General features: G+C 26.9%; 2 protein-coding genes across 5 annotated transcripts in view; one reads left to right on the forward strand and one right to left on the reverse strand.

Moving 5' to 3' along the window:
* Positions 1-4,145, reverse strand: part of LOC127283183 (hydrocephalus-inducing protein-like) — a 54,042-nt gene extending 49,897 nt beyond the window's left edge. Inside the window, exon 1 of the mRNA XM_051307891.1 lies at positions 3,943-4,145. The gene's annotated coding sequence lies outside the window, so the exon portion shown is untranslated. The remainder of the gene's footprint in view (positions 1-3,942) is intronic.
* LOC127283475 (ELKS/Rab6-interacting/CAST family member 1) overlaps positions 1-27,932 on the forward strand; it is a 57,633-nt gene that overhangs the window by 7,697 nt on the left and 22,004 nt on the right. For 2 of the 4 annotated variants that reach the window (XM_051308388.1, XM_051308386.1), the window contains exons 2-5: positions 9,119-9,268; positions 10,807-10,903; positions 12,540-12,595; positions 27,621-27,632. In XM_051308388.1, coding sequence (XP_051164345.1) covers positions 9,119-9,268; positions 10,807-10,903; positions 12,540-12,595; positions 27,621-27,632 — 315 coding nt within the window. The remainder of the gene's footprint in view (positions 1-9,118; positions 9,269-10,806; positions 10,904-12,539; positions 12,596-27,620; positions 27,633-27,932) is intronic. The other 2 variants (XM_051308389.1, XM_051308387.1) reach the window with 1 other exon arrangement.

Here is a 27,932-nt window from a genome sequence, read left to right on the forward strand (position 1 = left end):
TACAATGTGTTTAAATAATTATAATAATATTAAATAACAATAATTTTTTTTCTCTTTTTATCACTATTATTATTATTAACTTTACATGAGGTTAAGTAGGGGTAGAAGAAGGCGGCAAATTTGAAAGTTACATCCAGGTCAAATTGTTCGTCAGTATAAATGCTTTGCAAATTCCAATACATAGTTTAATATATATATATATACCGATATAATTTTTTAAACTCTCGAGAATTATTTGAATTTTTCAATATTTGAAATGAAAATTAATGTGTTTTAAAAATTATAAAAAACTGAATGAATAAATTTTTTTTTCAAAATTGAAATAAATTCTTGTGTTTCTTGTTGTTTTTCATAAAAAGATGGTTTTTTTAGGAGAGGGGAAGGCCAACTTAATATAACTCTTTCAAAGAGTCTTTCCTCCTACTCTTATCATCACCTTTATACATTTTCTTTTTTTTTTACAGCATCTGCAACATCCACTTTTACTAAGTAGTTTTCTTACTCGCACAAAATTAAATCGTTACCAACGTCAAACATTTTTTTAAGTAGTTTTAAAAGTATTTTTATAAATAGACAAAATTTATATTGACGACGTTTTCTCAATTTTTATTTTATGTTATTGTATGAAATTTTTTTTTAAAAGAAAAAAATATTTAACAAGCGGATTATTAATAATAATTATTATTTTTATAACATTTTTATTTTTATAAAAATATATTTTTATTTTTTTTACATCAGTGTAGTATAGAGGCGAAATTTCCTTAACATATTTAGTAATAATTCGTGGAAATATAAGAGCAATTGCATGAGAGGAAATTGAAGAGTAATGTTGCAGACAGGATGCGTTTTGCTATTTCATTTCGAATCTAGGCCACCGGAGACTGAAATGTTACCATCAATATAAAGTGTAAATTAGAGAAATCAATTAATGATCTTTCAGGATGACCCTTGAAAGAAAAATCACGTACAAATGAAATGCCATCAATATTATTATGAAATAAAATGGCTATTTTTTAATTAATCAATCACCTGTCATACTTGATAAAGTCATAAAATTTTCAGTTAAAAATTAATTTATATAATATACCACTCATAAAATGCGTTAAATGGAACTTTTATTAGATGTACAGAATAACAAATTAAGAAAAAAATTTTTTAATAATTAATAATAAATATCGATATCCTAATTAATTCAACTCATTTTATCTTCAATTATAAAATATTAAAAGTAAGTGCATTTAAAAAAAATCTATTTTGAAGATATGATAAATGCCTGTTTTAAATAGAAATAAAAAAAAATGTGGATTTAAAGACAAGTGGCTTTGTGGGAATTTTCGATCCATTTAGACTGCAGTTAAATGATATGTTGGACGATGAGAAGGAAAAGAAGAAAAAAAGAAAAGAAATGAAATTATTTGAGAGGAGAAAATCAACTATATAAAAAGAATGAGCAGGAGACGAAAAAGAGAGTGAAAGAGAGAAAAGATAAAAGTGGAGGCAAAGTTAAAAAACGTCTCTCTTTTTTTTCTGGCAGAGTGTATGAGTGGGCGCATATATATATAAAGAAGGGGGAAAAAAGACGGAGAGTTGGTGCCGCTCGATAACGCCTCTGCCTCCACTTTGGTCCGCCATCATTCTTCTCAAGCTTTCAGTAGGAGATCTGAAACTTCCGGATATACTATGTGGATACTTTCTTCAAGAATCAACTTTCGCAGTTACTAATTAAACCTATCCCCCCGACATTCTGACTTTTTCCCCTTTTGCCATTTGAAACATCAAAGAAAACCGAGAGAATCATATTAAGAAAATGTCAAAAAACTAAAAATTCCCCCCTCCGAAAGAGAAAAAAAAAATAAAAAAAGAAAAAATTAGAAATCAAAAAATAGGAAAAAGAAGAAAAATATGAAAGTAAAGAATGTGAGTTAATAATTTTTTTTTTAAATTCTTTTACGTTATTTAAACTGACGAATTTTGATATTTATTCACGAGGCGATATAATTATTGTGGTTTTATTGACCTACTTTTCGCTCTTATCAATATTATCCATTTTAGGTACATTTACACAATTCCTTTTTTTGGATCATGATTAATATTCTGCTTTTACTCTAGGTTTGAATACACGAATGCTATATACATAGAGAAGTGGAATTATCTTTTCTTTCTATTTTCCAAAGATTAAAAACTGTCAAAGCCAGAGAAAAGGTCATAATTATTATAGGAGAGTGGTTTCTGTTCATTTAATTGGTGCATTGTGGCTTCAATGAAATTCACATTAGCATCTAGTTTTTTTAATTTCTATTTTTCCAGATAATAATAATTATAATTATTCTTTTGTTTAATATAATAATTATGGATTTTTATGTAACCGAATTTTTATTTAACAGAATTTGATAAAAGGGAAATTCTGTTAAATGAGAATTCTGCTAAAGGATTTTAACTTTCAGATCTATTAGGCACGTATTTGAAACTCATTTTCGAATTAAACGAGCAATGGCAATTTTATTTTATTATCTTATAAGTAAAATTTTTCATTGAACGAAAATCACAAACATTGAATTTAATTAATTTAAGTTATATCTTTAGAACCACATCTGCATTCAAGTAAAATGCTTTATAATGAAAACTTTTTAACACTCGGAGGAACTTAGTGCATTTCAATAAGGCACAATTCATTTTCGATGTATATAATCCACACATATGTGAACACACATATACGATTCGAAATCCTTGCGTTTTACTTTGATTCCACTTTCGTGAGAGGGCATTATTGGTTTTTAGCTCTAAGAACCTATTGAACGAGAGGAGGCGAAAATGTTGGGCTAGATGAAACGGAAAGTGATCTGGACCGTGATGCTGGCCTAAATGATCGATTTAAGACGATTTAGAAATATACCCTACGTGATAAACGATTTCTCATCTTTCTTTTATGATGCTCAAATTTCCAAATGTACAGTAAAAAAAAATTTATTTAATTCAAATAAAGTAAATACAGTTTATATTTTTTTAATTGTTAGCAACAATTTTTTGATAAAATATTTATTAAATACCTTTTTTTTAATATAAATTTTTAGTATTTCCAAATGTATAAAATAAAATCAGTCGATAAAATATAGAACAAAAATGGAACATATATGAATGAGTATAGATATAGGTTGATAATAATAAAATTCCTTGAGGGGGAAATTGAGTACGAGTTTGGCTGACTCGAGTGGATGTTACTACTGAATGACATTCAACCCCGTATACGTATATAAGAAATTTACGAAACCCAAGGGATCATTTATATCCCCTGGATTTTTCCAATTTTTTTCCATTTTTATGTTTATCAAAGCTCACAATTTTCACATGTTCGCAATATTTGTATATTTACAATTTTTAACATTTTCTTTTTATTTATAAATAAAAAAAAATCGTGTTTTTTTTCTATAAAAAAAATTGTTCCTATAAAATTTTTCAAAAATGAAAAATAGAATATTAATGATCTAAACTGTATTTCTTATTGTATATCAAGAAAAGAAGATCAACAAAGAAAGGGATAAATGAAAAATTGTGTGTTATGTCAGTAAGCAGACCTGAAAGCTTTTAAGCTTAACTGTACAGAGTATCTTATCTTCCTTCAGTAGTGGAGCAACTTCATTTTTCTCAGTAGCGTGTATGAGATGTATAGGATAATAAAAAGAGATGAAATTTATTTTGAAACGCATCATAGGGAGAAAAATAAAAAAAAATCAACGATCGTTGTGGGGCAAAAAATGTATTTTTCTTTTTTTCCTTTTTTTAAAAAAACTACTTCCGGGAAAGGCTTATCAGTGGGAGAGGGGGTGTTCGAAAAGGAAGGTAAACCAAAGATTGCAAACACGAGACGTCTACCAGACCTTAGTGTACAGGTAAAGTGCTTGAAGGTATGTATATATATGGAAGCGTGACCTCTTCTATACATACCAGGGCCGCAAAGCTCGGAAAGCACACGGGTTCTCGGAAGAGATCGATCTGGGTACGTCGACCTCCTCGCAACCAGACTCTTATTCCTCCGTTTGGCTCGTTCACGAGAACGTGAAGACTGACACAGACATAGAAATACACATTGGTCTCAAGACAAACTGCTGCCCAGCCTATTTGCACGTCTGAAATTACCAGTCGATCACCCCCCCTCTCTCTTTCTGCCGGCAGACTATGTACAAAACCACCCGCAACATGCAAACTTTTGTTACACATCACGATATCCCGCAGTTTTTCCTTCAAACCCCGGTGATAATTTTCAAAAATTAATTTAATTAATCGATTGCTTTCTGCCAGTCTGCTTTTTAATTTAAAATCAATTTTTCTTTGATATACGCTCAGTTAAAACGGACCCAATTATTGTTTTTTATTATTCATAATTAATATTAAAAATACTTATATGATACTAAAATCATTATTCATTAAAACCAAATAATTGTTTAAAAATTAAAATAATGACTTGAATTTTAATTGCAAACTTAAATTTCGCGACAAGAAAGTGATTTAGCGATTTGGACATGGAAATAGATGGAAACTGTTATTTTGAGAGACGAAAATAGAAGAGATGAAGAGTCTTTTCTGGTTCAAATCAGATTACATAGTCCGATTTCAAAGCAGGAAATTTAAACAAGGATGTAGATCTAATCAGCTGAAAGTTAAAAATACTTCCTCAATTTAAAAGTTTTAAATCCAGGTATATTTGTTTTTATTTCTTCAATTATTTACTCGTTAAATAATTAATAGTTAATAATGTATCGATCTTGAAAAATAAAAAACAGTAATAGAATATTTTGGAAGATGTTGATTTTGAAAAGAAATAAACGGGAAAAATTCCTTTCGGAGCGTCTCGTAAGTATATTAAAGTGGAACGAGAGGCCCGACACCGGATATTATTGGAGCGCTAAATTGTACCTAACTAAATTATTTGCCTTAATTGGTACTCATGTGAGGTTAAAACTTCGTCACTATGTAGCGCGCATTGCGTCAAGCTGATTACATATTATTTATTATGCTTAACAGTAATTAAGTTCTCCAATTTAAAGTCATATGTATGCGTAATATAACATACAGTTTATCTTCATATAACTTTTTAAGTAAATACAAACAGTACTAATAATATTAACAATATTAATAATAACAATAATAATACAATTTTCAATACTTTTATCTCTATGGAAAAAGACATGATTAAAATTGATTGACTTGCTACATAATATAGGTATACGCTTTATGTGTGAATATATGAAGAAATAAAGATCAAATATTATTATTCAGGTCACAATAACCCTCGGTTTATAACATTTAATAGTGCATTGTAACCAGACTTGACTCACATTGAATACAATGGCGAACTTTATTCAAACATAAATCGCCTCCGATTTATTTGATTATTATTGAAAAGTCACTTGGAAGTTGCCCACACATGACATTATAATGAAAGAAGTTTCATTGTTGAAAGTTATACTGCTTTTTGAAAATGAATATATTAAAATATATAAAAAAATATATAAAATTATCCAAATATATGGGTATAAAATAATATACTAAAAGAAATACACGGAGAGAAATATAGTACTAGGTACCATATTTGATCTTATACATATACGGACAGCTGTCTAGATTCTATCCGTTACTATCTAGATTGCAGTGGGTAACATAACCATACTTTTTGTAACATCTTTGATAGTACCGGATAACATCTACTTTTTACCATCCTAAGATCATAAGTTCTTACCATCTATTTCTCTCCGTGTAATAAAAATATTTCTTTCTATTAAAAGTTTTATTTCAACAAATTGATATACACTACATTTTTTATAAAACGTGACTTTTGGAACAGTTATTATGATTTGAAATTTTCCTGATATATTCATCGAAACATATATAAAATATTTTCATAGAGTTAATGTATTATAGCTGTGGAATTTTAAAGTTCGTTTAATTTGAACTTATATTTCACATTCTGGACACGTATATGTCCCGAATAATTCCAACATAACAGAGAGAAAGAGAGAACGTATTCCCTTTACGTTTTGGTTCATTACATTTGTGACAAAATTTTATTTATTACTAACACTGTACTGTCATTTCAAATAAATCAATGACACACATCGAAAACACACATACGTATATTTAGAGTGATTATCTGTTTTTTTATATCTTTGTGAAAAAACATGATGAAAACTACGTCATAGAACAAAAAAAGTATATACCAAAAGTGATGGAAAACATTGTTAAAAATTTTCATTGATTTATTGTTTTATATCACTGTAAAAATAAAATAACAAGTCATCAACAATGATTATTAAATAAAATAGAAATTAAATCTTACTGCATAACATAAAATTTATAATGCGTTTATTAATTGTCATTTTATAGTGAAAATTCAATTATTATATTTTTAATGATACTAAAAGTGGCACTTATTGTAATTTACGATAATTCAATTTATGACAAATATTTTACATTATTTAATTGACATTTGATATATCATATATAGTTATTATGCATTTTGATTTACGACTAACTGAAGTATTTTGTATAATGGAATAAATAAACGGGGATTGAATAAATAAATAAATTTTTAAATGTACAAAAACTGAAATGGAAACCATCCAGTCCTGCAATAAATGGATTACTATTCGGTGATGTAAATTTCGGTCAATATGGATAATCTGTCAATATTTGAAAGTGGAAACAGTATAACATATGCATATACCCCTTTTTTTGTATTTAATTTTAAAAGCAAGGGGAATGTAAATATGGAAGACTTTTCGATGCAAGACAAATTGAATCCTTGTATGGTTAGTACAATTCGATTTGAATTCTCGTCAACATGGGAGCTAATTGAGGTTTACTACCATATGGAGTATTAGGGATCGATAATCCATATGAAACTACAGAGGGATGATGATGAGCACACGTATATGTATATACGACTCTCGTTTTGAAACGTTTAACCCCGATTAACTCCCTTGTGGAATCTGATCTCCAAGGGATATCACACGACTGGATGATTTGATCTATATGTGATATATATATATATAAAACCCTCTCATGGCTTGCAAAAGACGAATATAAGAAAGAATAAGATAAGAGTCTAGAATTTAAACGAAGCCCCGCTTAAGACGAGATCCAATTAACGATCGCGTAAATCCTGGACGCTTTTTCCTTACGCCGAGTTTTACTCTTATACGCCATAAAACATTGGAACACACACACAAATTTTCTATGTATTTGTATAAATGACAATTAAGGTTGTTTGGAACTTATCTTTTATATATATATATATACTGTCAATCTTGACACTCTTTCTACATTTTCTATGCGAGATTAGAAGCTCTACGGTTTTGAAGAAATTAAGAAAAATAAAAAAAAGAGGGGAGATTTACTGGTCGAGAAAGTATATATGTACAATGGAATTCCTATTACGCTTATTACACTTATTACAAGTATTACCTTTTATATTACAGGGATATTACAAAGTACTACGCTTAATTACACAAATACTACTCGGTATTACACGTTATTACCTACCCTTTATTTAAAATATTTTACCTAAAAAAAGTTAAAAAGAAAATGGGATTTTTTTAAATTGTTCTCTGTTATATCTATTTATTTGTCCCATAATTCCCAACGAAAAGTAGTTTCATGCCTCATTAATCGGGTATTATATTTAAAAGAGACTTTTTTTCTCTCCAGGTGGGAAAATTCTCTGTGATGAGAATATATATTTCTCGAGTACGAAGTAACTGAGAAAATTAACAAACTTTCTTGGTAAGAAACAACTGGCACGCGTTGATCCCTCGAGGAACAAATTTTTTCATACTCGTCTGAATTTTAATTTCAAAAAAGCACTTTTAATCTTCATTTACAAAAGTAGAAAAAAACATGAAAATCAAAAAAATAAAAAAAAATGAAGGATCAAAAAAGAAAATAAAAAAAACACGAATAAAAAAAGAAGACCAAAAAACAAAAATAAAACATGAAAACGAAAAAAAAGAAAAGTGTGAAAAAATAATCATTAAACGTAATTTTGTAACCTATGAATATCGTTTTTTCTTTGTAGGGAATTTTTTTTTCATGCATGTCAATAAAAGTGAACGAAACACGTGAAAAGGGTAGTTTTACGGGATTCGTTGAAAGAGGGTGAAATGATTTTGTTATGGGGGCTATTTCACTCTTACAGTGCGGGGTGTGGCATACTCATGTGACGTCACACCACAGGCAAGTTGTCGAAGTTTAATTAGGTCAAATCACGGAATTCAAACATACTCCAAAATTGAATATATATTTTATACAAATTTCTAAAATACATATTTGAATAAAATAATTTTTTACCTCTCTAAATTTTGACTTCTGAATAAATAATTCCATATATTTTATTCTGATGACCGAAAAAAAAGAAAAAAACATAATTGAAATATTACTTTTCCTTGTTATATATGTAGGTATGATCAAGTTTCCGTAAATTTATTTTTCCTCAACGAGAAAGAGAGAGAGAAAGAAAAAAAAGAAAATAAAACCCATATTCTCCTATATGGACGATATTCCATTTTGATACTTCTTTTTCTCGTCATAAATTTTGTTCTCTTGAAAATTCACATTTTCTCCGATTTTCCTCGCAGTAAATAAAAAGCGTGCATTATTCTCATTCATCGAAGATGCTCAACTTACAAAAGAAATTGTCGAGAGAAGAAAGGTGTTACAGAAAAATTTTGTTTTCAAAAAAAATAAATAAAGAAATGAAATTTTACTATTTATTAATATATTCACGGACTAGGATTATTATTGTTTTAGATTTATGGAGATAAATATTTAATATTTTTAATGGTACTATTGATTTTTCTTTATACATATATATTCTTCGACAAATGAAAATATTTTATTTCAAAAACGTTTTCTTAGGGGAAAAACTATTTTTCTAGTTGTCAACAAATGGGAAAATAGAATGAATTTTGTATTGTATTGTACACCTGAGAAAATATGTGACAAAATTTAATGACAGAAATTGAAAAATATTTTAAAAATTTGAAAATTATTTTTAATTGAATTAAAATTATTAAAACAATTATTATTATAATAGTCCTATAATAAAAAATTGGAATTTTGATTGCAGAAACAAAGCATGATGGTTCGGCAACTGGAGGAGGAGCTGAGGCTGCGGATGCGAGGCCCGAGCATTGAATTGCAGCAGCAGATGGAAGTTTTATACAACGAAAACGAGCATCTTACTCGCGAAATTGCCATACTTCGCGACACGATAAAGGTAATTTTCCATATCAGAAAAAAAATTGTTTATTTATTTCTTTCGATTTATTTTCAATTTTTATTTCTAAATAAACTTCTCTGAGAATATTGATTTCCCCGCGATTTTTAATTTTCAAATTAAAAGAAAATTCCAATTAATTTCATAATTTAGTTTTAATCGAAAATTTATTCTTATATAATCGAAGTGTATATACAATATATATAATATGAGTTAAAAAATACAGGTAAAAAAAATACAATTTCTAGTGTATATAGAGTTACAGCGAAGAATTATAAAAAAGATTAAAAGCAATGTAGGTCAGATTGTAATAGAGGAGAGCATTTGTCCAAGTTTTCCCAACTGTCTCGGACAGTTATAAAAAAAATACAATATGTTTTCTCGTTACATTTCAAAGACGTATAATGTCGTACATATTTCTCTCTTTCTCTTTTTATATATATCTAAAGAAAATTGAAAATCCAATGCAAACAAGAATATATATTTTTTTTAATCAAACGAAAATATATATTCAACTGGGCAAGGGGCTAATAAAAATATATGTATGTTTTTTGATTATTTTTTTATTCTCGAGACTTGAGGTAAATGACCGGTAAATTCCTTGCCAATAAAACTGTAGACTGAGATCTTGGCACGTACCAAGTGCCACATGAACACGACATATTTCATGCCAAGCAGTAGACCACAAAAGATCACGATTTGCCTCTTTTTGAAAAAGACAGGTCTCACTGTCAAAATCACTGTCTGGTGAATATTTTTAGGCTTTTATTCTAATTTTTACATTTTTTTTACAAAATTAAATTCTACTGAATGAAAATTCAACTAAATGCAAATTTAGTTAAATAGAAAAATTAGTTTTCAATAAATTTTCCACCAACTTGTAAATAATTCAGTTAAACAGAAATTCGACATTAATAATTTTGATAAATTGCAATTTTGATAATAATTTTATTAATTGTTTATGAAAAATTTTGTTATTTAAAAAAATTGTGGGATATTATAAATCTATATATGTAAAAGGTCAACGTCATCGTAGACAGGTCAACTTGAGAAGCAACTAGTCTTTGGACAGATGCCAAATTATGTAGGCACTTTCTCGTTGCGTCGTTCATTATCAAATTGGCCATCATTTCCGTATACATTTAGTCCATTGCCCTTTTTTATAAATAAAATCTATTTTCTAAAATTTTACTGCATTTTTTGCAAAAAAAAGAAAACAAAAGAAAATATTAAGCTAGGTAGGTTAGTAAGAAAAAAAGAGTTAAAAATCCCAATAAAAATAAAATATGTCTTATGAAGAATAAACATTTATAAAAGTATAAAAATAGTTTTGTAAAAATATAATTTTAAGAAAATAGTAAAATACATGAGTTAAAATTATTTTATATTTTATGGGTACTACCCGTAAAACTGTTATAAATAAATGAATAAATTATAAAGGTGCCTAAATAAATGTAGAAATAAAGAATATTATAAAGAAATTTTCACTGAATCAAAGTCGAGGAATTTAACATTATTTCTTCTTTTTTTTATTTTAGGAACTGGAGCTAAGGATAGAGACGCAAAAGCAAACGCTGCAAGCTCGGGATGAAAGCATCAAGAAGCTCCTCGAAATGCTGCAAAACAAGGGAATGGGTAAGCTTCTGATTTTTATTCAATTTTCAAATATTCGTTTAAATTGTTCATATTTTTCTTCAATGTGACTTTATTAACACTGTATATATTATATATATTGAGTTACAAACAGAGTACTTGAAAACTTCTGTAAACTTTCTGTGTATATAAAAGAGTTCTTTATTCCAAAGCATGATAGGATTATATCATTTTATATTGAACAACCAAATCACTATAATATAAATTTAAATAATATATTCTATTTTGAAAGCAAGATTAAATTCAACTATCTACAAATATTTTAAAAGTGAGATTAATTTTTTTTTAATTTTGTAGTAATTTAATAATTTATACAATATGTGAGATATTTTAAATTAATTGGAAACTTTACGAAAATCTAATTACATTTTGTTGAGATCAATAAAATATTTAGCCAAATATATAATTATTGTTTCATAGTATTCATTATTATTAAAAGTATTTTAATTAGATGGTAATAATTACTAACTTTCAATAAGGTTTCAATTAATTTTACATTCTCCTGAATGATTTAAATCAGTGCCACTAACTTCATATAAATAATATAGAATTATTTGTCATTTTATAAATTTCGTTGTTTATTTTAATATGTATAGTAAGATTTCAATTGTTTATAAAAATCAGCTATTAATTTATCAAGGTAATTGGTAATAAAATATTAATTGTACAATTTCTTAACAAAAACTTTCAGAAAATTCCTTTTTTTTCTTTTGCCATTTATATGTATAGACTGAAAGTATAAAATGAAAATGGAATTATTTGATGAAATTTGCATTTTTTTTCCGTTGCCAAGTAAAACAAATGTAAGCTGTGTGAAAATAGAATTTTACTTTTAGCGAATTTTCTTTTCGTTTATTCAAAATGAAAGTATAATATAAAAAAAAATTATGTGTACTTTTCACGTGTCCAGAATGTAAAACAATAATAAAAAGGGTAGGGAAAAATTTGTACCATTAACTTTCTAAAACTACAAATCCTCCTGAAGTGACTCAAGTGGCCTATATATATATATACTAAACTTTAGTAAATCTTCTGCTCAACTTTTATATGGGTTTAGAACTCGTAATTTTTCATATACTTTTTCTATATAGTTCATGAAAAAGAAAATCGCTTTAAATAAAACTGCAAACAGTTTCTAAAAACATTTTTGCACTGAAATTATATTTTCTAACTGAGAAAACATATTTGGTGCTTTTATATTATTTTAAAGCAGTTTTATTCTTAAATTTAGAAAATTTAGTACATTAATAGTATATTTAATTTAAGAATAAATTGCAAATAAAAAAAATAATCTTAAATTTAATACATTATAATACGAAAATTATTATGGTGAATTAAACCAGATGAAACTTGAAAACGTAGCAAACGTTGTCATTAATGTGTGTCCTGATAAGCAATTCACTGTTCAATGCCTTTCATTGATGCTTTTTGTTTTCTTTGCTATTCAAATAGCATCATTGACACATTTTTTATTCCAACTATATTAATAGATATATTTTATATACTCAATGTCAATATTGATTTTGAAAAAATACAAAATGTATAAAAATTAAAACTGAGGATGAAAAATTATATTTGTGAATACTGGAAAGATCTAGTGTAATATCTACTGTTACAGGAAAAGAGGAAGAGAGGATCATGTTCCAGCAGATGCAGTCCATGGCCCAGAAGCAGGTCTTTAAGAATTTAAATTTTTTTTTAATTATTATCTCGGTCGCGATTCCCACAATTCGCGTCTCATTTTAACTGTACGTAGCTGCTTGCCAGTAGAAATTCGCTGCGTGGCTTATCTTTTTTTTTCTTTTTTGTTCAATTCACAAAATAGCGTAATTTCATCGTCATTTCATATTTTCATATATTCAATTTCATTTGCAAAAGAAATCCCACCTTTTCGTCTCGGAAAATTGCGATTTACAAAATAAGAAATTTACATTCTTTTCATACTTTTTATACCTAATGATTTTTATTCTTAAATCAATTTTCATAATTTAAATAATTCGTATATTTTTCTTTTGTTCGGATAATAATACATGAAAATTGAAAATTATTTTCCAAGGGAAAAAATTCTAAACCAAAAATTGTAATTTTCCGATTCAATAATAGTTAAGAGGATAGGAATTTTCAATAATTTTCTGCGCCCAGCGTTGGTGAAATAACCTCCAATGCTTACATAGTTCTAGATACAGAATCCTGCACCGACATGTTATCGACATTTACTAAAAAAAGGTTCTAATTCAACCCTTTTTGGCAAGAAACAATTGAAAATCTTTTTTTCGTTTTCGTGGCTTTTTTCTATTTAGGAAGGAACAAAAGGACTTTTTTTCCAGTGTCGGTAACATGTTGGTACAGGAATCTGTATTTCGCACATGGGACGTTATCAATTTTTAAATTGGGAATTATTGAAGATGTGTCTTTTGAAATAAAGTAATAAAAAAAATATGGTAAGATCCGATAATTATGTAGCACCTGGTGTAAGTGATACATAAATTAAAAAAAAAGTATTTGCGATACACACTCATAAACATTATATATATGCGATCACACGCGACTATATCATCATCCATCACTGCTATATATATTATTTGCATCATGACTATTGCTCTCTTATAATCACTCTATATAGCCTGCTCTCACTCATTCGCACAATATTAGCATATATATGTCCCTTGCACAACCATCTTCATCACCGCACATTATTGTATAACCTCTTATCGTGAAGTGTACTTTATAGATGTTAATCACTATGCCCATTACATTCCAAAAATTAAAAGAAAGAATATTCAATAAAATTTTTTTTTAATTTTCTTTCTTTTCTTTGAAAAAAAAATAATAGCAAATGAAGAAAATTTTTTTATTTAAATGTAAAATATTAATGGACTTTTTTGAAAATAAATTGCAAAAAAAAAGTTTCGACGAAATTGTAACTTTGTAGTTTTTGCACTTTGGATCTAAAAATGTAAATGGTAAAAATTAGAGAATTAAAATTTTTATTTAAAATAATGATAAATTTTTGATTTGTTTCTCGCGGAGAATTTATTGACAATTTTTTCTTCATTATTATTATTTATTTATTATTTTTTTTGAGCATGATAAAAGTTCTTGGCTGGTGAAGTCACTCGAGAAAAATACGAAAAGTTACTTATATTTGGAAGAGAGTAGTGTCATATATTTTCAATGCATCGATCGAGACTGGAATTGATCTACATAATCGAGAAGTTATTGCCAACAACAAGTCTGGCGACACACAGTAGTCGATGTCTGTTATTCTCCTCTCATATATATGAAAAGTCACAAGGCGGGCTGCATAATTCAGTATGAACCGGAAATTAGGTCTGTGTTCACGTATAAAAGCCTCTATCTCACTATGACTTTTTCCCAAAGAAATCGTTAATATTTTATAACAATGATTTATATAACGTTAATATTTTTATCTCAGAAACTTATTTTTAGTCTCATTAAATTTTACTCGTGATTAACATAAAAATTTATATCAGTAACTAAAAGACTCAATATAAAATTTTTTAAAATTTGCAATAACATTCATAAAATTTAAAAAAATTTATTTTACTGAGACAATCGAGTGATTTCCAGGCCATTGAATATATATCTTTCGAAAGTTCATGCAGAACTCAAACGTATTAACACACAAAACAAATATATTGTTGACAAAAAAAAAAATTTCTAAGATGTATTTTTCTGAATTAAAAAAAAATGTAATAACTGAAATCAAATAATATTAATTTCCCAATTTTGAAGTTCTAATTTTGTAAACCTGGATTAATTTTTTCGACTTTGATATTTATATTTTTTGTTCAGATGGTCAAAAATTGAGGCACCGGATCTTAAAAGGGCACACGCGCCATTCACTTAACATTGCGCATGTGCCCTTTTAAGATCCGGAGCCTCAATTACAAAGTTACAACAAAATTTCACCGAAATCTTTTTTCAATTTTTTTCGTATCTAAAAAAAACGTTTTAAATTGTAAAGAATATAATTATTGAGTAAAAATAATTGAAAATACTTTTTCAATTATATTTCCAAAGAAATAATTTTTTTCCACAATAAAAAATATTCTCGTTTGATTTTTGTACGAATCCTTTCACAAAATTGCATTTCCTCTGTGCCTGATGTTAGTCCTAGGATTTAGGAGGTGTCTACGTGGCTTGAATGGCATCAGAAAAATCGAATGAAATATTCGAAGAGACTATATTTCTTTGAGAATTATAAAATTGACAGCACGAATCAAATGCACAAAAAAAATAAAAATATTCAAATATATATACGTTGACACCGAGTGCACTCGTATCTATATCTATATATATATTATATATTTGCTTGCGTCTCTCACTTCCCCAAAATGAAACCAGAATCATCTCATCTTTCGCACTAGTAAAAAAATGTTTTTCTTTTTTAATTTTATTATATTGTCCTTTTTTCTCTCTCCTAATATCCATGTATTAAGGAAAATTAATATTATCCTTCTATTTCCATAATTAATTCCTCGACGTTTTCTCAAAACTTGAATATTGTCGTTAAATAAATAAATATTTCGACATTACGAAATATTGGACTGACTTTTATATAATTCTCACAATCAAGAGCCATTTTGTTTTTTTCTTATTTTCTTCATTATATAAAAAATGCAATTTAGAATTTAATTAAATATTAATCTTAGTATTAATTATTATTATTATTTGTTATTTTTTTATTATTAAATTAGTTATAAAATTATTTATTTATTTATTGGAATCTTTCAAATAATAAACATTGTTATTTAATTTTTTTTTTTCATTTTGTTATAATATTTAGAAAATATTTTTTAAAAATTAATTTTCCAATCTCACTGGCTCTTGAATTTGCGAGACAATTGAGACAAAATAATTAATAATAAAAATACAGAAAAGTGAAATGTTGTCGAATGCGTGGAATGAGCTGCTTTGGATGTGTAGGTGATAAGACGTTAGCACTCCTCATGGGGATCACGCCCGCATCTGCCCTCTTATCGTCACTCACTTCGTCACAAAAAAAATCATCATCATGATCATCATGAACTATGACAGAATTTGAATTTCTTGACCGTGACAAAACCAAAAGTAAAATAAAAAACTGCAAAAAAAAGAAGACTCTGCTATTGAGGAGACTGATAAGGTACACAATAATGTCAAAAAAACATTAAACTTACATATACACCTGTCATTTATTTTTTCAATCCTTTTTAAAGACAATAAATAAATAATAATAATAAAATTTATTTAATAATTTAACAATAAATCAATATACACTAACGCGGATGAATAATTATACGGGATAAAGATTTACAATCGTCGAATCAAATATACGATACACAATAAGAATAATTATACAGATTTCATGTTTGAATAATTTATACACTTTCGATAATCTAACTATATTGATATGTATAGTTAACATGTAAATTTATATGGATGGTAGATGTGCACTTTAATAGGGCGATCCTCATATTTTGATTTTAGATTTTTTCAATCTTACTTTGAAATTCTAATTTTAATTAATTAATCCCATATATACATATATATATATATAACATTGCGATGGATCGATTAATCGATTCATTAATCGAAAAGTATAAGATTGAAAAAATTTATAAAATATTTTGTACAAGGTCAAAAAAAATAACGATATACAAACATAAGAAAACTTAAATTCGAACTCCCTTTGAGGTTTTTCTCTCTCTATATATATCTTTTTTCTGTAATAATGAATTGTACGCACAAACATGAGCACAAAGAGAGGCCAAAGTCACTCAATTCTTTTGAAATACATATATTTTTTTTTGTTAAAAAATTTGCATCTCGATTTTATATAAAAGAATAGGGATAAAGGAAATAAAATTTTTAAATTTTGCGTAAAAATTTAAAATAAGACTTAAAAGTAGTTGATTATAATTATATAGTACATAATGAATTGGTATAATAAAAATGTATATTATAAAAAAATAGAATTTTAAGATTGTGTGACTTTTGACTCTATCCTGCATTCGGATATTTATATATATATATATCTATATAAAATGCAATACCTATACATATCTATATTTTATGTACGGAATGTTTTACCTTGCACCAACTTCTTTAAGCTCTCACTATCTACTAAATGTGTATCACTTAAATTTTATTCAATAATTTTTTAACTCTAAGCAAAAACTAATCAAGTTTGTCGACATCAATGCAACAAGCTTTTAACTTGTAATTTATTAATATCTCTTAATAATTAATTATTAATAAATCTTTATTAATTAATTTTTATTAAATTCTTAATCCTTAAATGAAATTAGATTTCTTGAATTCTTAAATAACTTTTAATAGAACTTAATTAAATGTTTTTAATTACTATATAATAATTTTTCAATTAAATCTTAAATTAATTAAAGTGCTTTAATCTTCACTAAGTTCACTAAATTTAAAAACTATTATACTTTCCCTAGGAATTTTTATTTAAAATGGAACTTGATAATTTATTAAATAATTATAAATACTCTATATAAATAATTTAAATTCAATTCTTTACTTAGTAATGATTTTCTTTTTTTTTTATAAATATAAAGTAAATTTTATGAATACCTGATATTATGCATTTAATTTTGAAATATTCTGGAAAAAATGCAAAAATTTAAAAAGAAAACAAAAACAATGCATAATACCTCTCATTTTCATCAATAATCACAGAAAATTGTTAGTCGTAAAAAGAAAAACATAAAATGCAAAGCAGTAGAATAAAAAAAATATAATTTGAAAAAAGCAGAAAAGAGTAACACGACTGTATGTAACATTGAGATAAGGCAAAAGTATGTGAAATGTAGAAAAAAAATGAATACTTGAAAAAACATGAAACATATAAAACGAGAAAAAAATGCTAAAAGTTTCACAAAAGTAGATTATAAAGTGTGAAGAGACAACTGCGAAAAGAGGATTAAGCAGAATATGAAAGAAATAAAAAGAATTTTTTTACGAGAATATAAGAAAATTTATATACGAAAAGCAAAGTAACTTATGTAATATAATATAATATATAATATAATAATTGTAAACTTTATTTTGTAATCGAACTTTAATTTTAAAAGGGAAATATAATTGTTAGGGGATGTATTATTTTTTACATAATTTTATTTTATGATCTTGTTGCATTGCATTTTGATAAAGCTTGAAAAGACACACTCTCCCGTTTTTAGTCCTCGCTATTCTTTCTTTTTGATATTTACAACACAATTTTGTCTATTTTGTACGACATTCATTCTATATATAATTCGTGTTAAAACCCAACTATTCGCAAAAAGTTTTCGTAATCTGAAGCTATAGAATATTCTATGAAAATCTTCAAACAAAAATCTTTGAAAAGAAAAAGAGAATTTTATAATAAAATAATAATAATAATTATTATTATTATTATTATAATTAAAGAGTCAATAATGCTTCAAGTTATGAATTTTAAGTGCATTTGATGTGAAAAATGCGCGATTCATTCAAAAATTTATATGGTCGATTCTCCAAAAAAAGGGCATGGCATCAGATAAAAAATTAAAAAGAGGGCACTTTTTATCTTTTACTTATCAAGAAATTAAGGAAAAAACATTTGACTTCTCGAATCCATAATAGTAAAGAAAAATGAAAAAAAATCTACGTTGGTATTTTTACTAAATCGGATGTCGTATCACGTGATAATTTTATTTATTTAATACATTACAATAAATTAGAAAACAATAAAGATAAAGCAAATAATTTAATTAATAATTAAACAAATCGTATTTTCATCGAAAAAAAATTTCTCTTTCGAAAATGACTAATTTCTGGAGAATCACCCATATGTAAATTTGATTTATACATAAAAAATACAAGACATTTTTTTACAGAACATCATTATAATCACACATAAAAATCATTGCTGTATTATTTTTTTTCTCTATTTCTATATATTTATATGTTGATCACACTTCACCGCTGTTATTTATATATATATTTTACCATAAAATTTGCTTTCGACATTAAATTTATATATCGTTTTTTTTAAATTAAATATTCATTACGCATTTATTGCTTTCACGTGAAAAGATCTTGTCCATTCAGCGTTGGCGCAATATTTTATAATCTTTTTTAAAAAAAAACCTAAGCGTTATTCTTAAAAAAAAATTTCCTCTAAGGGAAAATAAGTTTTAAAAATATTATACGTTTACAAAAATGAAATATTCAAACTTGTTACGAATTGAAATAATAATTAACACTAGGAACAGCTTTAATATCTAATAATAGTGTTTTATTTATAGAAACAAAATGTCAAGACAATTTTTTTTACAATTCGTACAAATGAGAAAAGAAGAAAAATTGCAAAAATTAAGGCAAAAATAGAAATTAAAAAAAAATAAATTAAAAAAAAGAATTGATTTTAGAAAAAAATGCGCCTTGCACAATGGACAATGTCGGCCGTACGTCGCGGTGGGCGAAAGAACTGCGGCGGCGCCCGGCATCAACTGGAGGAATTCATTTCGAGTCGATTTTTTATTTTTTACTATTTCGAATTTCGCGCATCGTTAAAAAAAATATATAGCGACGAATCATTGTTCTCCTGTGAGAAAGAAGAAACAATTTACAACGTCTTTGATAATTGCTGATTTAAAAAAAAATAAAAAAAAAAAAGTAAAACTGAAAAAATTCAAGAACAAAAAAAAATGATTTACAAAAGAAGAGCTAAAAAAATGACGGAAGAGATTGCAGGAACAAAAAAAAACTTGTGGCTGAACGTCGCTTTTCTTTCGTCAACCGAGACGCCCTTTTTAACCAAAATCAACATACTTCCGTACTTTCCTCGAGGCCGACCAAAATCGGCATCAAGACTGAAAAGAAAATCATGAAAAAATTTTTTTTCATTCTTTTAGAAAAACTCGGAGCAAATATGCACATTTTTATTTTACCAGTTCAAATTTTTGAATATTAACCCTCTAATGTTAAGAAAGAAGATTTCAATCGAAAATAAAAATATTCTCAAAGTTGCACAGAAAGAGAATATCCTTTTTAAGAAAAATAAATAATATTTAAATTTCAACATTAGAGGGTTAAAAATAAAAAATGAACTTTGATAATTCCTTATTTTTTCCGAAGGTCTTTACAGCCTCGAGCCGATGATGGAAGATCCTCTTCAATTGCAAATCCAAATTTTCCCAAATATATATATATAAAAAACAGAGATAAACAGATTTCTTCACCTCCAATTGAAATTTATTTTCCGATTAAAAACACGAACAAGAACTAGAAATTTGGAATATACAAAAGAAACATTTTAACAATTTAGATTAAATTTGACCCTTCTATGACAAATATATTTTGTATGGAATTATTTTTCCGAAAACAGATTTTAAATTAACTGATTGTACGGAAAATGGTAACAGAAATAAATATGGGGAAAAGAATAAAAATTATCACGATTAGGACCATGTGATGATGATGATGATGATGATAAAACAAATCACGATCATAGAAGGATCAAAAGAGAATCTTATAGAATAACAGTAGAGATGAACAAAAATTGTTTGCTTGAATCTTTAACCGGATTTTGAATTTCAATTGCAGATGAAGAAATCTAAATCAGCTCCCAATATCCCGTTACTCCAGCCGCGAGTAACTCTACTATTGCTTGTTATAAAGGAGCTCAAAGCGACGAACGAGACGCTAAAGAGTCTTCAGACGCAGTTGGAGCTAGCGTATGCAACAACAGCATCGTCCGGTACGGCGGTAACCGGAAGTGGTGGCTCAATTGGCTGCATGGGAAGTGGAACAATACTGGGTGGTAGTGTAGCGGTACCAGGTGGCGTTCCTGGTAGTACAACATTAACAGCAATACTCGAGACAAAAGATGCACGAATACAAACACTCGAGAAAGAAGTGCTGCTCCTTGAATGTGAACTCCAACGAATAAAAGAATGCGGCGGAAGATTAAGGGAACAATTGTTACGAGCAACAGCAATTCCAAGCGGTACCAGTGGCCCAACGACATCATCGGCAGGTATTCTCTTTGGTGGAGCATCAGCAGCACTGACAAGAGGACCATCCGTTGTCACTTCACTGGTACCGTATGGACAATCAAATTCCCTAACGAATTCGTATTTAACAAATTCGGCAGGTCTACAAAATACTTATCTAACTGGCACAACAACTGGAATTGCAAATCCCTATCACGATCGTTACATTGACCCTCAGCATCAGCAAGCCGTTCAACAACTTCATCAGCATCATCATCTTCATCACTATCATCAACAGCAGCAGCAGCAGCAGCAGCAACAACACATTCGTCATTTGAAACATATCGAACCCGCCGCTGCCGGAGCACTTGCACTTCATGCGCACACCTTCAACAAGCACGACATGAACTTCAAACGTCAAGTAAGTTTCTTCATCAACAACGTGCGCATCGAAAAGAACGACACACTCTAGGATAACAACGCTTCTGATGTTTGAAGATGCTCACTAATAATAATATTCTGGTTTTTTTAATCCCGAGATGGACTACGACAACGTGCTGTGCTAATCAGAAAGTATTTTTTGTGTTTGAAAAATATTAAATACGCGAGTCTTCCATCGCCGCGTCTTTTTTTTATATTTTTTCCTCTGAATTTCGAAACTTGTCTATTTTTTTATGTATTTAGATAGACAAAAGAGAGACTGATATCTGCGAAGATTTATATTGTGATAAAAAGATTATATAGTTAAATTAATTAAAAAAAAGTCTATTACATGGCTCATCAGCGAGTCAATATCACACGAACGGTATCTTCCATAGTCTCAACAATGAGTGAGATTATCATGTTCAATCATAAATAGTGATAATAATATAAAATCAGCAAACAAAGTCCTAGAAAATGAAAATAGAGGATTGATTTTAAATACAATTCGGATACGAATTATTAGATGGAAAGTAATTCTGAAAGAAACCTCCCCAAAATGATATAGAAAGAATTAGAGAGAGAAAATTTGAAAAATAATATCTGAATAAATATTTCGAAAAAAAGTTTTTTAATTTTAAAAAAATCTGCTGAGAAATTTAATTTAATAAAAATTCTTGGAAAAATTTAAAAATTCTCAATGTTTTTAGAAATTAAAAAACGTAGAAAATCTAAAAAAAATTCTATCAATATTGTCAAAACTATAGAAAAAAATTTTCCTAAAAAATCCCCTAATAGTAATTTTTGAACAAATTAAAAAAAAAACAATAAAAGCTCAGAAAATATTCTATATATCTAAGATCCAAAATAAAAGTCTACAAAAGTATTTAAAACTATTCAAAAATATTAAAAATACTTCTAAACATTATTTCAGAAAAAATCTCAAAAAGAATATTCAAATACGTAATAATCATATTGAACAAAAAAATCTATACAAATAATAATTCCCGAAAATATTAGAAAAAATTCACAAATTATATAGAAATAGAAAAGATATTAAAAAAATATTTTAAAAAAGATATTATAAACAATTCAAATAATAATTCAAAAAATTTCAAAATAACTCGCCCCAATTTAAGGTCAATAAATGCTGAAAAGAACAAAATAAAAAATCATTTCACTAAAAAAAAATCTAAAAAAATATAGGATTTTAATTTAATTTGAAAAAACTAAATTTAAATTTAATCCGACACCTGACAAAAAATACAGAATAATTTTTTAAATAGAACCCCAAAAAAACTAGATGAAAATTAGCAAGTGGAAATGCAATTTAAAATGATAGAAGGGTCGTTACAAAAAAAAGAAAGTCATTCGGTATATAGTTAGCCGACTAAATTGTGTACCTAATTTTTAGGCCTTAGAAATTGTTGACCCCTTTTGAAATGTCTATAAATATTGTTAATTGTACAGAAAAAAAATTCAATCCTTAAAAAAAAAAAAATAAAGAAAAAAAGAAAAAAAATACTAGAGTCTATATGGTTAAATAGCGAATAAGATTAAAATTTAATCGGTATATTTTCCTAGCTGAGTGCAATTTAACTTCTCAAAGGAACGTTGTTTGATTCCAGTCTTCGCTTTAATATTCGGAATCCGTGCAATATGTAAAGCTCTAGAATAAATTAACTGTATTCAATTATAACTATAATATAATTATAATATTTAAAAGTAATTACTATATTTCTCTACAAGAAATAAAATATTTCTCTACAAGCAATAAAATATTCCTCTACAAGGAATTAAGATCAGACTCATAAAAATATAACTCGGGGTAACAAACTAATGATACGATAAAAGTTTCTAAATCTACGAAAAAGAATAATTTGAAAAACTCCAAAATTGATTTTTATATTATATATAAGATATCAAAAATAAAATTATGCCTTAGATTTTTTGGAAAAAGTAAAATTCAATCTGGAAGAAAATACATTTTTTTTTAAATTAATTTTCAAGAAATGCCAAAATAAAATTAAAAATTGGCAAAAAAAATTTTAACTGAAATAGAAATTAATTTTTCTTCGAAAATTAGTTCTTTAAAAAAGAAGATCTGGGAAAAAAATTATGTATATTTACAAAATTATTACATTAAATTAAATTAATAAAAATTAAATAAGGAAAAAATAAAGATATAATAGGTTTGAAGAAGGATTAATTTTGATTAGGTTTAATTTTTTGAGATAAGAAGTAATTATGTTAATTAAAAATTAATTAATATGTAATTTTTTGTGAACCCCTTTAATTAAAATGAAACATCGGCCTGGCGCATGTCTTGTTTTTGGTGCACTCGTAGTGATCATTGCAATCATCGCACCCTGTATGCTTCAAGTGAACTATAAACTTTGTTATCGTTCGTATATAATAGTAGTAAATCACAGTGATTGTCATGTCATACGTTTGCCGTTGCACCCAAAATAGCATGCGCCAGTCCGGGTGCTCCATATTTCAAACTATATCGTCATAATTTCCTATTTTCACATATATTTATATTTTATATATTGTAAATTATATAATTTTTTATAATTTATATCATATATTATATAATATATATTATATACTATATAATAAATATTATAGATTATATTTTATATATTAAAAATTGTATATTATACATTGTATATTATACATTCACAAGTAACACGTAAATATTACCCTAATATTACTGTAATATTGGGGTAATATTGTTATTGCAATGAAATATTGAGAGTCATTTTGTTTGATGAAAAAAACCATGCTACTGGGGATCGAACTCCGAACCTAACGCACAAGAGTCGAGAGTCTGAACCAACAAACCAATCTGACTTGTAGTAATTTTAATATTTATACATATCTTCTTAATAATCTAAATCTTAAAAAATTCAGGTTAGTTCGTTGCTTAACACTTTCATCTCGTGTGCAAAAGGTTCAGAGTTCGATTCCCTGTAGAGTAATATTACTGTAATCTCCTGTTACTGTAATGTTACTGCAATATTACAGTTTTATATTACGAATCTTCCACGTAATGTTACTATAATGTTTCAGCATAATATTACAGTGATGTTAAGGTAATATTACGTGCTACTTGGATTATATATTATATATAACATATCATATACATATGCAATAATTCTCATCAATTTCGAATCTTTCAAAAAACTCTGAGGCATATCTTACATCATTTTTTAATGTATTCATACATCTAATGACAGTAGAAGAAAGATTCAATTGATGCAATATATTATGACTTATATTATCATTATCATCACCATTTCGCATCTGTCGCAGCTCAGATCATCGCTTTCTGGTCTGTCGTTCACTCGCGATCACTCTTTTCGCGCTCTCTTTAACTCTCTATCTACATATATATATATACATATAAAAATCCACTTTATTACCTTTTCGTCCTTTTTATTATCTCAATATATCCTTTTTAGTTTGTCATTAAATTCCCCTTTTTATTTCACTATTACTTTCAACTCACTGACATTTTTTATTTTATTGTCATCCTTTTCTCCTTGAGATCGTTCCCCCCCACCTCTCACCCTAAGAATACTTTAATGTCTCATTATTTTGTTTGGCTTCCATATCTCAATGTTCTTTCCATTTTTACCTTTGGTTTCTTCTTCTTTTTCTTAATTATTGAGAAAAATTTATTATTTCTTCTTAAAAGTTCTTATTTAACGAAATTTAATATTTTTAATAATATCAGCAAAGTTTTTTTTTAAATCAGAACTTTAATTAAGAAAGGGGGTCTTAGTTTAAGAACATGATTCTTAATTTAAGTGCCATATCTTAAAGCCAGGGAGTGAGTCTTAATTTATTTTTTTATTTTCTTTTCTTTTTTTAAGTAATAGTATTTTTAACGAGAGTAAATATTTATTTAATTTAAATCCAAATGAAGTCTTAAAGTAAGAAAGAATTTACTGAAATTATGTGTCATAATGTTCTAATCCTTTCCATTTTTTCTCTTACTCTTTTTATAATCAATTATTATAATTTTTTTTTAAATTTCTCTTTTATCTTCCCTCGATTATTTCTCGCAGTTCTCAAAACTTTAATCATATCATTCACCTTTTTTCAAAAAAAATTTTTTTTGACCGACTTGACTCGACTATCGTAACATCCACTTTGTGTCTGATCCATATTATATATGTATATTTGTCTGTATCTGTATTTGTCCGAATTTCATTTTTTTTCTTTTTTTTACTATTTAGAAAAAACAAAATGCAAGTCTATTTTCCCTTTTTTCACGCAAAGTCCTTCATCACCCAGTTGCAGCACTGAACTTTCAAAACATTGAGCATGCAATTTTCCGCCCCACGAGGCATGATGCATGTGAGCATATAATAATATAAATGGAAGCTTTCTCTTTTGACTATATTTTGCTCTCACTTCTCTATATATATTTTTTTCGTTCAGTCACTAATCTGGTAAGAAAGGTAAAATTACAAATTTCTCTCATTGTATCCATATATCACAAATAATAAAATTACTCACATTTTATAATATAATGAGAATTATATCATTGATATTTGTAATTTTTCCAATTTTTTCAAAAAAAAAAATTAAAGATGGACGTTTATTTGGTTTATCTAAAAGTTTTCCTTTATTTATTATTCAATAACTGATTGTTACTTCACTATTAATTTGACGTATAATTATAATTGAATTTGAAAAAATTCAATTTAATTGAAGAATTAATTAATTTCATATCTTTATTTCAATTAATTAAATTAATATTGTATATAATTATTATATTATAAAAACTGGTATCTGGTATTTTCTTTCTTAATTTTGTATTTTATAATTTTTTACCCCCTCTTTTTTCTACTTCTTGCATTTCTTGTTATACTGTTCCCCCTAAGCAAATCCGAAATGCATTGCTTTTTTGGAGACACGAAATTTAAATACAGAGGAAACTCTCTAACTGTATTATCGATAAATATGAGAATTAAATAAATAAACTAAATTTTCAAATATATACTTTTACTGAAGTTAAGTAATATTGGTAGTACAATTGTGTATCACAGAGAAATTTATTAACAGTGAATTTTTTTCCATAGAAATTTATTGTCTTCAACTTTTTGTGCGAAATTTATTTTTCTTTGATAAAAAGTATTATTTTCATTTTTTTACACTATGAAACTTCTTTTCTGTAACTAAACCAATTTACTCCAACTAAATTTACTTTCTTCAAGTTTTATTTTCTATATATATAAATAGTATCTTTAAAAAACTTTTCATTGTTTGAAAATTCATTGTTTTTTAGAAAAGCTCTTTTTCCAACAAAATTAATTATTTTTAAAAGATATTTAATAATTAATATAGAAAGAATTTTTCTTTAAAAAAAATTGGAGAGTTTCGACTGTATATATAATAATTAATTTAAAATAAAATATATCTTCTTTTTTTTGCTTTTATGGCTTCTTATCAAAATAAAATTACCAAACACTGAAGAAATCTTTGAAATGCTTGAATTTGTTAATAAAAAAAAAAAAATTGCTAAAATGTACGTGCTATAGAAAAGATGAAAAAAAATGAATGATATAAAAATTTATGCTAAGCCAAATATAACGACTTTCTTGCTTACACTATATAAATACATATAGCCGATAAGATCAACATAATATTTAAGCTTAGAATAAGCTAGAGCTAAGATTAAAGGTAGCAAAATGTTACTTCCTGCTCCGATTACTTCCGTCACTGAATTCACACAAAATTCTTTGAGAAATAACCCAAAAAAGATAAGAGAAAATTTTAAATATTAATTTTATTTGCAATATGATTGAAAAGGAGAGAGAGAGAGTGAGAAAGAGGTAAAAAAGCTGAGTCTCAAACGAAACGTAACGCAAGTCAAATTTAAATCAATTCCAAGTAGAATATTTCAGAGTTGAGAAAATTTCTTAAAATATTTTTTCAAAGTAATAAAATTTACATTTTAGTAAAGTTTACTTTTTAAGTATTTTAGAAAAAAAATATTTAATTTTCCCATTTTGTTATTTTTTTCAAAATATATTAAAGAACTGCAAAAATAATTTCATTGAAAAATTAAACAGAAAACTAAAATTTTACTTTTAGATCAAAAATGAATTTAAAAAAATTAAAAACCTTTTTTTCAAAAGGAAAAGAAAGTATTTTTTTGCAATCGGGGGTGGGAAAGAGAATCAAAAAGTGTGAAATTTTGTCGGAAGAAACTCGGAACCAGGGGGGCCCCCCATATAATGAGCGAAGCATATTAAATGTGGTGCCCGATATTTTAGCTTTCTGAGGAGGTAAGGATATCTCATCCACTGATGCACTTCCGAGTCTCTACCTTTCCTTCGTTTTCCTCTACGTTACGTAACGAAGTCTGTTGTTATGGTAGTGCCTCTGGAGAATCGTAATTACAAAAAAAAAACAAAAAAAAAATTTTTTTTTACAAAAGTTTGACGTTTTAGTAGTTTATTGATGAATTGTTCTATATAAATATTATAATTAATGCTACCTTTATTACTACTGATAATTACAATTTTACAGAGTAACGTTATCTGTACGTATGTAGATAGACGGTAGATCGCGTAAATTTCTTGAAT

Source organism: Leptopilina boulardi, unplaced genomic scaffold (assembly GCF_019393585.1).
Source record: "Leptopilina boulardi isolate dan_hultmark-lab unplaced genomic scaffold, ZJU_Lbou_2.1 LbouV2_31, whole genome shotgun sequence".
Taxonomy (NCBI): Eukaryota; Metazoa; Arthropoda; class Insecta; order Hymenoptera; family Figitidae; genus Leptopilina; species Leptopilina boulardi.